This window comes from Nerophis lumbriciformis, linkage group LG06 (assembly GCF_033978685.3).
Source record: "Nerophis lumbriciformis linkage group LG06, RoL_Nlum_v2.1, whole genome shotgun sequence".
Taxonomy (NCBI): Eukaryota; Metazoa; Chordata; class Actinopteri; order Syngnathiformes; family Syngnathidae; genus Nerophis; species Nerophis lumbriciformis.
This window is the reverse complement of record NC_084553.2, coordinates 12,913,448-12,926,162: the sequence shown is the minus strand read 5'-3', so window position 1 is coordinate 12,926,162 and position 12,715 is coordinate 12,913,448. Positions and strand designations below refer to the sequence as shown.

At 41.0% G+C, this 12,715-nt stretch overlaps 1 protein-coding gene across 1 annotated transcript; it reads left to right on the top strand.

Annotated features, from left to right (window-relative positions):
* Positions 1-3,732: 3,732 nt before the first annotated feature.
* lg06h16orf87 (linkage group 06 C16orf87 homolog) lies at positions 3,733-12,514 on the top strand. Its single transcript, XM_061963476.2, has 4 exons — positions 3,733-4,015; positions 11,757-11,856; positions 11,990-12,169; positions 12,252-12,514. The coding sequence occupies exons 1-4, from the start codon at positions 3,950-3,952 to the stop codon at positions 12,368-12,370; spliced, it is 465 nt and encodes a 154-aa protein (XP_061819460.2). The 5' UTR covers positions 3,733-3,949; the 3' UTR covers positions 12,371-12,514.
* Positions 12,515-12,715: the final 201 nt, after the last annotated feature.

Sequence of the window (12,715 nt, the reverse complement as noted above, 5' to 3'; positions counted from 1 at the left end):
ATTTTATGGAGGAAATCATAGAACTGGCACCCAATGTTATTAAAAAAAGTATTGATTTTGAATCGAGAATCGTTTTGAATCTAGATTCGATTCTGAATTGAATTGTTACGTCCTAGAATAGAATCGAATCGTGTGGGGCCCAAAGAATTACAGCCCTAACGGACATGGCATCCCGAGTCGCGGCTCACGAGTGAGAACCACTGGGAAGTTACAAGAGTTAGGAGTAAAAAACATGATTGTAAAGCCAAATGTCCCAGTGGGTGAATGATTCATCTTCAAACTGAAGGAGCAATATAAGCCCATCAGCGTGGACAACCGAGCAAGGATGCCATGATGGCGTTGGCAACAAAATGAACCACGTCACCCAGTTTTTCCAATTGTGGAAAAACTGCACTTTTTGCTGACAGAGATTGAGTCCATTTTATTTGTTGTTTGTTTAAATATTTAGGATAATTAGGGTTATTCAGCATCAAATTACAATGATAAAAAATACATGAATGAAAAACATGTGTGTGAAATGCTCACTTGCATTGATAGTACAAAACCCAAAACCAGTGAAGTTGACACGTTGTGTAAATGGTAAATAAAAACAGAATACAATGATTTGCAAATCCTTTTCAACTTATATTCAATTGAATAGACTGCAAAGACAAGATACTTAACGTCCAAACTGGAAAGCTTTGTTATTTTTTGCAAATATTTTCTCATTTGGAATTTGATGCCTGCAACATGTTTCAAAAAAAGCTGGCAAAAAAGACTGATAAAGTTGAGGAATGCTCATCAAACACTTATTTGGAACATCCCACAGGTGAACAGGCTAATTGGGAACAGGTGGGTGCCATGATTGGGTATAAAAGCAGCTTCCATGAAATGCTCAGTCATTCACAAACAAGGATGGGGCAAGGGTCACCACTTTGTGAACAAATGCGTGAGGAAATTGTCAAACAGTTTAAGAACAACATTTCTCAACCCGCTATTGCAAGGAATTTAGGGATTTCACCATCTACGGTCTGTAATATCATCAAAAGGTTCGGAGAATCTGGAGAAATCACTGCACGTAAGCGATGATATTATGGACTTTCGATCCCTCAGGCGGTACTGCATCAAAAAGCGACATTAGTGTGTAAAGGATATCACTACATGGGCTCAGGAACACTTCAGAAAACCACCGTCAGTAACTACAGTTGGTCACTACATCTGTAAGTGCAAGTTAAAACTCTACTACACAAAGCAAAAGCAATTTATCAACAACACCCAGAACTGCCGCGGGCTTCACTGGGCCCGAGATCATCTAAGATTAGCTGATGCAAAGTGGAAAAGCGTTCTGTGGTCTGACGAGTCCACACTTCAAATTGTTTTTGGAAACTGTAGACGTTGTATCCTCCGCAACAAAGAGGAAAAGAACCATCCGGATTGTTCTAGGCGCAAAGTTCAAAAGCCAGCATCTGTGATGGTATGGGGGTGTAATAGTGCCCAAGGCATGGGTAACTTACACATCTGTGAAGGCACCATTAATGCTGAAAGATACATACAGGTTTTGGAGCAACATATGTTGCCATCCAAGCAACGTTATCATGGATGCCCCTGCTTATTTCAGCAAGAAAATGCCAAGCGACGTGTTACAACAGCGTGGCTTCATAGTAAAAGAATGCGGGTACTAGACTGGCCTGCCTGTAGTCCAGACCTGTCTCCCATTGGAAATGTGTGGCGCAATATGAAGCCTAAAATACCACGGGGTACACCCTGTACAAAATGTCATCTTTTTCTCACTACAATCCTTTTTTGTTCTTTTTTTTTAACTTGTTTTTTATTTTGACAATATGATGCTGGCCAACAAAACCTGAGCTGCGGGCCGCAAATTCCCCCCGAGTCAAACTTTGGACACTCCTGTGATAAAGCATGTTCCCCGGGGTCACAAGTGTCGCAGCCCACGTACAGTACGCAGAGAGCTTCATGGGATGGGTTTCCATGGTCGAGCAGCTTTATCTAAGCCATGCATCACCAGTGGTGTAAAGCACGTCGCCACTGGACTCTAGAGGAGTGGAGACGCGTTCTCCGGGGTGATGAATCACGCTTTTCCATCTGGCAACCTGATCTGGGTTTGGAGGTTGCCAGGAGAACGGTACATTTCGGACTTCATTGTGGGAAATTTGGTGGAGGAGGAATTATGGTGTGGGGTTTGTTTTTCAGGAGTTGGGCTCAGTGAAAGGAACTTTGAATGCTCCAGGATACCAAAACATTTTGGACAATTCCTTACTCCCAAACTTGTGGGAACCTCTTCCAACATGACTGTGCACCAGTGCACAAAGCAAGGTCCTTAAAGACATGGATGACATGTCTGGTGTGGAAGAACTTGACTGGCCTGCACAGAGTCCTAACCTGAACACATTTGGGATGAATTAGAACGGAGACTGAGCCTTCTCGACCAACATCAGTGTGTGACCTCACCAATGCGCTTTTGGAAGAATGGTGGAAAATTCCTATAAACACACTCCGCCACCTTGTGGACAGCCTTCCCAGAAGAGTTGAAGCTGTAATAGCTGCAAAAGGTGGACCGACATCATATCCTAACCCTATGGGCTAGGAATGGGATGGCACTTCAAGTTCATATGTGAGTCAAGCCAGGTGGCCAAATACTTATGGCAATATAGTGTATTTCAGTGACTACACTGTAGTGCAGTGATTCTCAATGTGGTAGTACGCGGGTTCCATCCAGTCGTACGCCAAAGAAGTCTGTAAATATGTACTGTGTATGGAACATCGTTGATGTTTGTGCATTGAGAGTAATGTTACAGTGGTCAACAGGGGCGCCGAAAAGGGGGGGTAAAGGAGACGGATTCTAGGGGCCCATGATGGAGGGGGGCCCAGAAATGCCCCTAAAGATGATGAAATTATAATACAGAAAAAATAATGACACTGTGTTGGGGGCCCTGTAAAGATTCTTTTCATGGGGCCCAAAATCCCTAGTGGCGCCCCTGGTGGTCAAACATATGAAATATACTTGTTAAATAATATACTTGTTATAATGAACACGTAGGCCTACTATGCTACTGTATTTTTTTTTCGTCATTATGATCGTACTTGAAGAGCCATGTGTTTTCTGAGGTGGTACTTGAACTAATGGCTTCTACTGCATTAAGGGTTGGAATTGGGGGTTAAATCACCCAAAATTATTCCCGGGCGCGGCCACCGCTGCTGCCCACTGCTCCCCTCACCTCCCAGGGGGTGATCAAGGGTGATGGGTCAAATGCAGAGAATAATTTCGCCACACCTAGTGTGTGTGTGACAATCAGTGGTACTTTAACTTTAACTATTAGCCAAGTTTTGTTGTACAGTATTTCATGTATTAATACTTTGCTTTTGGTTGAGTTTGATTAACATTTTATTTTATTTTATTTTTGCTGTGGAGTTGGCAATGTTTCTTATTATTGTATTCAATTTAAAAAAATACTTTTGTTTTTCTATACATGTGCTGGATTCACTTGCGTTAGTATTTAATAGGACACCCTCTGTCGCGAAGGCTTAGATGTGTTTAGGCCCCGCCCTCGTCCCTCTGGTACTATGTTACACATACAACAACCTTCTTTCGGAGTTGCGCGAAAGGAAATAACGGTGAAAATGTATCTTTAATAATAAATATACACTCGCCCCATCTCAAACGTGATCCTTTCCACCTAAAAATGTGAAGGGATTTAAAAGCGCATTTTTCCCCCACGGTCCTTGAAAGCCGCACGGCGGCAGTTAACCCATGTGCGCATGCGCGTAGCACGAGTGCAATTCTTACTTTTTTATTTGAGCTTATTTCCGCCGCTGTGTTGGGATGTTCGAATAACCGATTAATAATTCGCCAAAGCGTTCTTTATTTTTTCCACATTTTTTACATGTTTCCCTCAATGTGAGGAGTCGAGCGGCTGCGGTTGTTATTTGCCTGCGCCGGAGGAGTCGGAGTATGTCGACAAATAAAACAAAGAAAGTCAAAATGGCTACTAAATCTTGTCCTGAATGCGACCAACAGGTGAGGAAAATGTGTTTAATTTTAATGTGACGCTGTGGTTTTATAGTTATTAAGTGTTATTTATATATATTACAAGTGAGGTCGCTTGTTTGGCGGAAATACGTCTCACCCTCTGCACACGTCGTATTTTCACTGCAATAATTCCCCCCAAAACAAAACAAAAAAACCTTAGAACTGCTTATTTAACTGCTAAAAAATGATTATTTACCATAACTGCTCCCTGACGGTTGATCTGCATGCACCTAAAATAATGTCAGGATTTTTGATTTAATGTCGTCAAATCACACTGAGCTAAAAATAAGATATGTAAAGCACTTCCGGCCAAATTGTATTATTTATCATAGCACTGTATTATGTGGTGACCTTTTTCAAATCTACGCATTTACCTTAGAAAATAACGCATTGCGTACGTATTCGAGTGGCTATAATATTATTAGTACAGTAGAATCCACACTAATGTGAATACAAAACAACAAAATGTATTATTCAAGTTAAAAGTATTGGTGACGGAGGGGGCGGGTCTTACATGAAGGGTGATTGACAGCTGCAGTTCCTCTCTCGGACAGTTACGTCACTGTCGTAAAGATGCGTCCAAACTTTTTCCACTGAGGACCACACACTGAAAAATCAAAGCACTTTGATTTTTTTTTTCCATTTTCAAAATCAATACAACAGGGGTGTCAAAGTCAAGGCCCGCGGGCCACAACCGGCCCGCGAATGAATTATCTACGGCCCCTGGGATGATATTTGATTAAAGTTAAAGTACCACTGAACTGATAGTCACACACACACTACGTGTGGTGAAATTACCCTCTGCATTTGACCCATCCCCTTGTTCCACCCCCTGGGAGGTGAGGGGAGCAGTGAGCAGCAGCGGTGGCCGCGCTCGGGAATCATTTTGGTGATTTAACCCCCCAATTCCGAACCCTATTAGTATTAGAACCGGTCCGCAGGACACAACAGCCCGTTGCTTTTTTGCACGAACCAATACTAAAATAAGTGTTGGTGCTAGGAATTTTCAAAATGACTTTTATGACCCCGTCCCCATCAAGTCATACAAATGGGGTCCCACTTTTTTGTAACCGTTTTGAAGACAAATGATACATGTATGCATTATCCTGTTATATCTCACATTCTGTATTGTGTTTTGGAAAAATGTTGTCAAAAACATTACTTAATTCATAAAAAAATACAAAATACAAAAGAAAACAATTTTTTATGCATATATATGTAAATGTATTCAGTTCTAAACATTCATTCACTTTCTTCTTTCCTTCATGGATCTAAACTCTACCGCTGCCGGTATTTTTTTCTATATTTTTATTGTAATATTTTCAGAATGTGTTTGTTCTATTTTAGGCCATAGTAAGACAAAGAAAACAATCTGAAGTTGTCTTTATTTTTTAGTTACAATTAGAGATGTCCGATAATGGCTTTTTTGCCGATATCCTATATTCCGATATTTTCCAACTCTTAATTACCGATTCCGATATCAACCGATACCGATATATAGAGTCGTGGAATTAACACATAATTATGCCTAATTTTGTTGTGATGCCCTGCTGGATGCATTAAACAATGTAACAAGGTTTTCCAAAAATAAATCAACTTAAGTTATGGAAAAAAATGCCAACATGGCACTGCCATATTTATTATTGAAGTCACAAAGTGCATTATTTTTTTAACATGCCTCAAAACAGCAGCTTGGAATTTGGGACATGCTCTCCCTGAGAGAGCATGAGGAGGTTGAGGTGGGTGGGGTTGGGGAGGGTGGGGTCTTAGGGGTAGGGGGTAGCGGGGTGTGTATATTGTAGCGTCCCTGAAGAGTTAGTGCTGCAAGGGATTCTGGGTATTTGTTCTGTTGTGTTTATGTTGTGTTACGGTGCGGATGTTCTCCCGAAATGTGTTTGTCATTCTTGTTTGGTGTGAGTTCACAGTGTGGCGCATATTTGTAACAGTGTTAAAGCTCCGTGTGACCTGTATGGCTGTTGACCAAGTATGCCTTGCATTCACTTGTGTGTGTGAAAAGCCGTAGCGCAAAAGCAGTGTCTTTAAGATTTATTGGTGCTCTGTACTTCTCCCTATGTCCGTGTACCACTCCATACAGCGGCGTTTTAAAAAGTCATGAATTTTACTTTTTGAAACCGATACCGATAATTTCTGATATCACATTTTAAAGCATTTATCAGCCGATAATATCGTCAGCCCGATGTTATCGGACATCTCTATTTCCAACCTTTAGGGCTCCTCTCAAGTTTGGCCCGGAGGGCCTCAATCAAATTTTTTTCTTCGTAATTAGTCATATATTAATTGTTTTTTTAAATTCTATTCAACACTTAAATCTTTCGACCAACTTCAGGTCTGTCTTTGTCGTTATAAAGTATTTTATTTTTTATGTTTTAGGACCTTTTTGTAAAACCCCTAATTTTTATGGCAAAAACACACAATATCATACTTGCCAACCTTGAGACCTCCGATTTCGGGAGGTGGGGAGTGGGGGGAAGGAGCGTGGTCAGGGGGCGTGGTTAATATATATATATATATATAAGAAATACTTGACTTTCAGTGAATTCTAGCTATATATATATATATATATATATATATATATATAAATAAATAAAATAAATACTTGAATTTCAGTGTTCATTTATTTACACATATACACACACATAACACTCATCTACTCATTGTTGAGTTAAGGGTTGAATTGTCCATCCTTGTTCTATTCTCTGTCACTATTTCAGAACACACACATACAAATATACATTATAAAATCAATAAGAAAACGGGAGCTCTAATTTGGGAGTCTGAATTAGGATCAGAAGTTCCTATATAAACATTGCGTACTCACCTCGCCATTTTGTATAGATTACTGCAGCTGTGCACTGGATTCATTCACAAATACAAACTACAACTCACAAACACTTTAGAGTTAGGCTCCACCATCAGAATGTGTACTTAAACTTATAAAGATCACATGGATATTATTCAGTGAGTTGATTCACCAAAACTAACCTGTTATACAGGAGGAAAAAGCACACAGGACGTTTCAATTGTTCACAGACTGGTCGCGCTCATCAGAATGACAAGACACTTCCGGTCTGCAGGTGATAGCATTCAATTGGGAAGAAACGCCCTACTGCCCCCTACTGACCAATGTGAATACTGATAAACGTGTAATGACAGCTCCAAAAACGAATTCAAACCACAAAATAAAATAAATAAATCAACACAAAAATGTGACACATTATGGGTGGGTCACATATGCATGTACAGTAGATGGCAGTATTGTCCTGTTTAAAAGTGTCACAACATTGCTGTTTACGGCAGACGAACTGCTTTAAGGTAGACAAAAACTTGACTGCTGTTGTTGTGTGTTGTTACCGGGCTGGGAGGACGTTAATGAAACTGCCTAACAATAAACCCACATAAGAAACCAAGAACTCGCCCTCGATCATTCTACAGTTATAACGTGATTGGGCAGGCATGCTGTTTATATTGTGGGAAAGCAGACGTGAGAACAGGCTGTCCACACGTCACTCAGGTCCGCATGGAGCTGGAGGGGGCGTGGCCTCCAGCTCCGCCTGAATTTTGGGAGATTTTCGGGAGAAAATTTGTCCCGGGAGGTTTTCGGGAGAGGCGCTGAATTTCGGGAGTCTCCCGGAAAATCCGGGAGGGTTGGCAAGTATGCACAATATGCAATATTTTGCCAAAAAAAGGTTCAAAGTGGAATATTTGATGTGAAGTAATTGGAGCGTAAATAGGTCAATAATTGACTTGACATTGATTTTAATTATTCTTTTTTTAGTGTTAGTGTTAAAAAAAAACCACTAGAATTATTGAGGATCCAAAAGGGCCCAACTCATAAAAGTGTTAGATAAGTCATACATATTTCAATTTCAGCGCTTAAGTCTTTAGATCACAGGGGTCAAACTTAAGTCCTATTCCGCCGCATCATGAAATGATATGCATCAATGAAGTACATGTACTGCATGCAATTGCATATATTTACAACTTTAATATTATCTAATAGTGCAACAATTATGACATCATACATTCCAAAACATTTTTACATAAAATGACTAGAAATTGCAAATTTAAAAAAAATAACAGTAGATTTTACAGTAAAAATCTGGCAGCTCAGTCGCCAGAACTTTACGGGAGTTTTTGTTTTTCTAGTTACAGCAGTGGCAGGCCGTGCGTTTCTAAACCTAGGCCTTCAGTGATGTCCTACATCAGGGGTGTCGAACTCTAATACAGAGTGGGCCAAAATTTAAAACTGAACAAAGCCGCGGGCCAAGGTTGAACAAATTAACCTTGGACCCAAACAAGTTTTGCATTGAATATTGAACAAGCAAGGCTTATATAACTTTATAGTGACATGCAAAATCGAGTTTCAAATAATAATAATAATAATTAAAAAATATCAATGGCATATCAAATACAATTTAAATAAAAATTGAATGCCTCTTTTCTATTTGCAGCCTTCCGAGGTAAATATCAAAATAAACTTTTTCCACAGGCTAATAATACATTTGAAAATAAAATAACAATAATGAATGAATCAAACATTCAAGCCTTGAAGTAGCAAGAGAAAGTGCATGAATAAAACGTTAATTATTGCTCAGTTTGCTACACTGATTTGCTTTAACACTGAATATGGAACAAGCAACGCTTATATAACTTAATAGTGCAAAATCAACTTTCAAAAAGAAGAGGTGGGGGGGCGGGGTTTGGTGGTAGCGGGGGTGTATATTGAAGAGTTAGTGCTGCAAGGGGTTCTGGGTATTTGTTCTGTTGTGTTACGGTGCGGATGTTCTCCCGAAATGTGTTCGTCATTCTTGTTTGGTATGGGTTCACAGTGTGGTGCATATTTGTAACAGTGTTAGAGTTGTTTATAAGGCCGCCCTCAGTGTGACCTGTATGGCAGTTGATCAAGTATGACTTGCATTCACTTGTGTGTGTAAAAGCCCTAGATATTATGTGATTGGGCCGGCACGCTGTTTGTATGGAGGAAAAGCGGAGTGTGGAGGACGCTAAAGGCACGCCCCCAATATTGTTGTCCGGGTGGAAATCGGGAGAAAGTCGGGAGAATGGTTGCCCCGGGAGATTTTCGGGAGGGGCTCTGAAATTCGGGAGTCTCCTGGGAAAATCGTGAGGGTTGGCAAGTATGACTGTGAATGCGGTGTATAATACCGGCGGGCCAGCTCTAATGTTAATTTGATATTGCCTCAAGGGCCAAATGAAATTACCGTATTTTCCGCACTATAAGGCGCACCGGGTTATAAGGCGCACCTTCAATGAATGGCCTATTTTAAAACGTTGTTCATATATAAGGTGCACCACATTATAAGGCGCACCACATTATAAGGCGCATAGAATAGACGCTACAGTAGAGGCTGAGGTTACTTTATGCATCCCGTAGTTGCGAGACCTGTTGTGGCTCAATATTGGTCCATATATAAGGCGCACTGTCAGCTTTTGAGAAAATTTGAGGTTTTTAGGTGCACCTTATAGTGCGAAAAATACGGTACACGGCGGGCCAAATTTGGCCCGCAGGCCAGAGTTTGACACTCTTGTCCTACATAGTCCCACTTCACCTCTCAATACCGTAATTTATGTCACCATATGGACACGGCTGGAGATACTATACAGAAACCCACTTGCCCTCTACTGGTGCATTGAATCCCCTCAACAGTGTACAAAGCGGTCTATTTTTTTTGGCGCATTTAACATTCAATAAACCCACTTCAGCAATTAAAACATCTTTACGAGGTACTGTCAAAATTTTAAGAATTGTATAAAACAAATGAAAAAAATTAAGAAATTAAATGTTTGAACAGCATCTAAGGGTGTAACGGTACACAAAAATGTACCTCGGTTTAGAGGTCACTGTTCGGTTCATTTTCGGTACAGTAAGAAAACAACAAAATATAAATTTTTTGGTTATTTATTTACCAAATTTGTAAACAATGGCTTTATCCTTTTAACATTTGGAACACTTTACTAATTCTGCCCAAAAATAGAAATAGCTGTGTGCGTGATGGATGTGAGCCACCACTAGGCTGATCAGTGCAACAGCAGGCAGTCATGAATGCTAAGCATAACAATAACATACATATACACACAGGGTCCATTGCCAGGGTTAATGCAGTCACCATATATCAAATAAAAACTAAATAAGATAAGGCTCAGAATGGTTTCTTAACCAAACCTTTCCACATATAAAGTGCATTTTTTGATTGATTGATGGAGACTTTTATTAGTAGATTGCACAGTACAGTACATATTCCGTACAATTGACCACTAAATGGTAACACCCGAATACGTTTTTCAACTTGTTTAAGTCGGGGTCCACGTTAATCAACATTAAACTGCCTCAAGTTGTTGCTCAGATAGAATAAAATGACAAAACTTTTCTTCTACATATAAAAAGTGCAACATTAAACAGTTTCAAGTCAACTCAGCCTCAGATTAACTTTTCTTTCCCCCCCCCAGCCTTTAACCCTGGTGACTTTCACTCAATCTCCATGTTTTTTGCCAGAAAAATCAGTTTATCCACATTGTCTGCAGAAAGAAGAAGTGGGTCAAAATCTAGTTTTTAATGCAATATGGTCTTAAATCTGCTGCTATAAAAACATTTGTTATTGCTTTAGCCCTGTCTGACTCGCCGAGGAGAGGCTGCTTGAATGCGGTGTTTGCACGACGCACGTCGTTTTCTTCGTGGAAGCGATGTTCACTTGGAGGTGGTGACGCTTCAAATGGGTTAGCATGTTTGACGTGTTGCCGGAAGCATACCCTACCGCTGCTGAATAATGTTGGCAAACCACTTTCGCTTCGTTGTCGTAGCCCGGTCGTTGCTAGCATGCCGTGTGTTGCGCCTCGGTGTGCATTGTTTACACAACGTGCGGTACGCTACTTAATATGTCCGTGTGGAAACTCGTTCGTGGACAGATCAGCTTTCAGGAAAAGAGAGCGGATGAGGGTATGTCTACAGAATATATTAATTGATGAAAATTGGGCTGTCTGCACTCTCGAAGTGCATGTTGTTGCCAAATGTATTTCATATGCTGTAAACCTAGTTCATAGTTGTTAGTTTCCTTTAATGCCAAACAAACACATAACAATCGTTGGTTAGAAGGCGATCGCCAAATTCGTCCTCGCTTTCTCCCGTGTCGCTGGCTGTCGTGTCGTTTTCGTCGGTTTCGCTTGCATACGGTTCAAACCGATATGGCTCAATAGCTTCAGTTTCTTCTTCAATTTCGTTTTCGCTACCTGCCTCCACACTACAACCATCCGTTTCAATACATGCGTACCGTAATCTGTTGAATCGCTTAAGCCGCTGAAATCCGAGTCTGAATCCGAGCTAATGTCGCTATAGCTTGCTGTTCTATGCGCCATGTTTGTTTGTGTTGGCATCACTATGTGACATCACAGGAAAATGGACGGGTGTATATAACAATGGTTAAAATCAGGCACTTTGAAGCTTTTTTTAGGGATATTGCGTGATGGGTAAAATTTTGAAAAAAACTTCGAAAAATAAAATAAGCCACTGGGAACTGATTTTTAATGGTTTTAACCCTTCTGAAATTGTGATAATGTTCCCCTTTAACAAACACCCTTTAGGGACTTTAACCAAATGAGTTGTGGTTGAAATGACAGATGCTAGTTTCAAGTTGTTCAGATAAAAAAAAAAAAAAAAGTTGCACGTCATCAAAGTCTCTCATTTTCTCACGTCCAGATTCCCGTGGCGTGCAAGTCATGCCCGTGCGGTTACGTGTTTATCAGCCGGAAGCTCCTCAATGCCAAGTCAAACGAGTCCTCGCCGCCAAACGGAGCAGGTGAGCGCGGTATTATGAAAATATACACCATGACCTTGAAGTATAGACATTTCAGCTACTTTTACTTAGTAGTTGGTTTAGCCCCGCCCCTTTCACGCCTCACAATGAGTTGTGTTTTTGTCGCACGTGTCAGACAACCTGGAATCCAAGCGCAGGAGGACGGAGCGCATCCGGAGAGACCGAATGGAGTCTCCTTTAACCAACGACGTGGAGAACAGGAGACGAGCTCGAGCCAACAGCCAGTCGGACCCCATCAGGAGGGGGCGGGGCAGACCCAAGACGGTGGGCCTGAAAAAGCAGGACGAGGACAAAGGTAAGCCATTGTGGGAGGTGATTTAAGAGAACTTGAACAACGTTTGTGATGAAGACCAACACGTGTGTTCTGGTGCGGGCAGACAAACAGGAGAAGGAAGTGGACGTCTACGCCAGCCTCTCGGACGAGAAGGCCTTCGTCTTCTCCGTGGCGTTGGCAGAGATCAACCGCAAGATCCTGGGTCAGACGCTCATCCTGTAGGGACTTTTCAGGACGCGGCCAGAGGTCCACCAAAGAGAACTTGTGGAGAGACTGATTGAGGGACGTTGAATTTAGGACAGTGTGACGAAGAGAGGACGCACACGATGCCTGTTTTTGAAATAAACTAGCAATGTTTCATCTTTATGTCAACAAAAAGTCTTGTTTTCTTTCATCACAGGAAGTTGAGCAAGAAGATGTTTGACCAAAGGTAGAAGTATTAGGACGTGCTCACACTAGGACATTCTAATCCAAAACCCAGGATTAACCCACTTACTCTTCTCTCCTTTTTGTGAATTCCAACTAGGGCTGCAGCTATCCGTTATTTTAGTAATCAAGTATTGATTA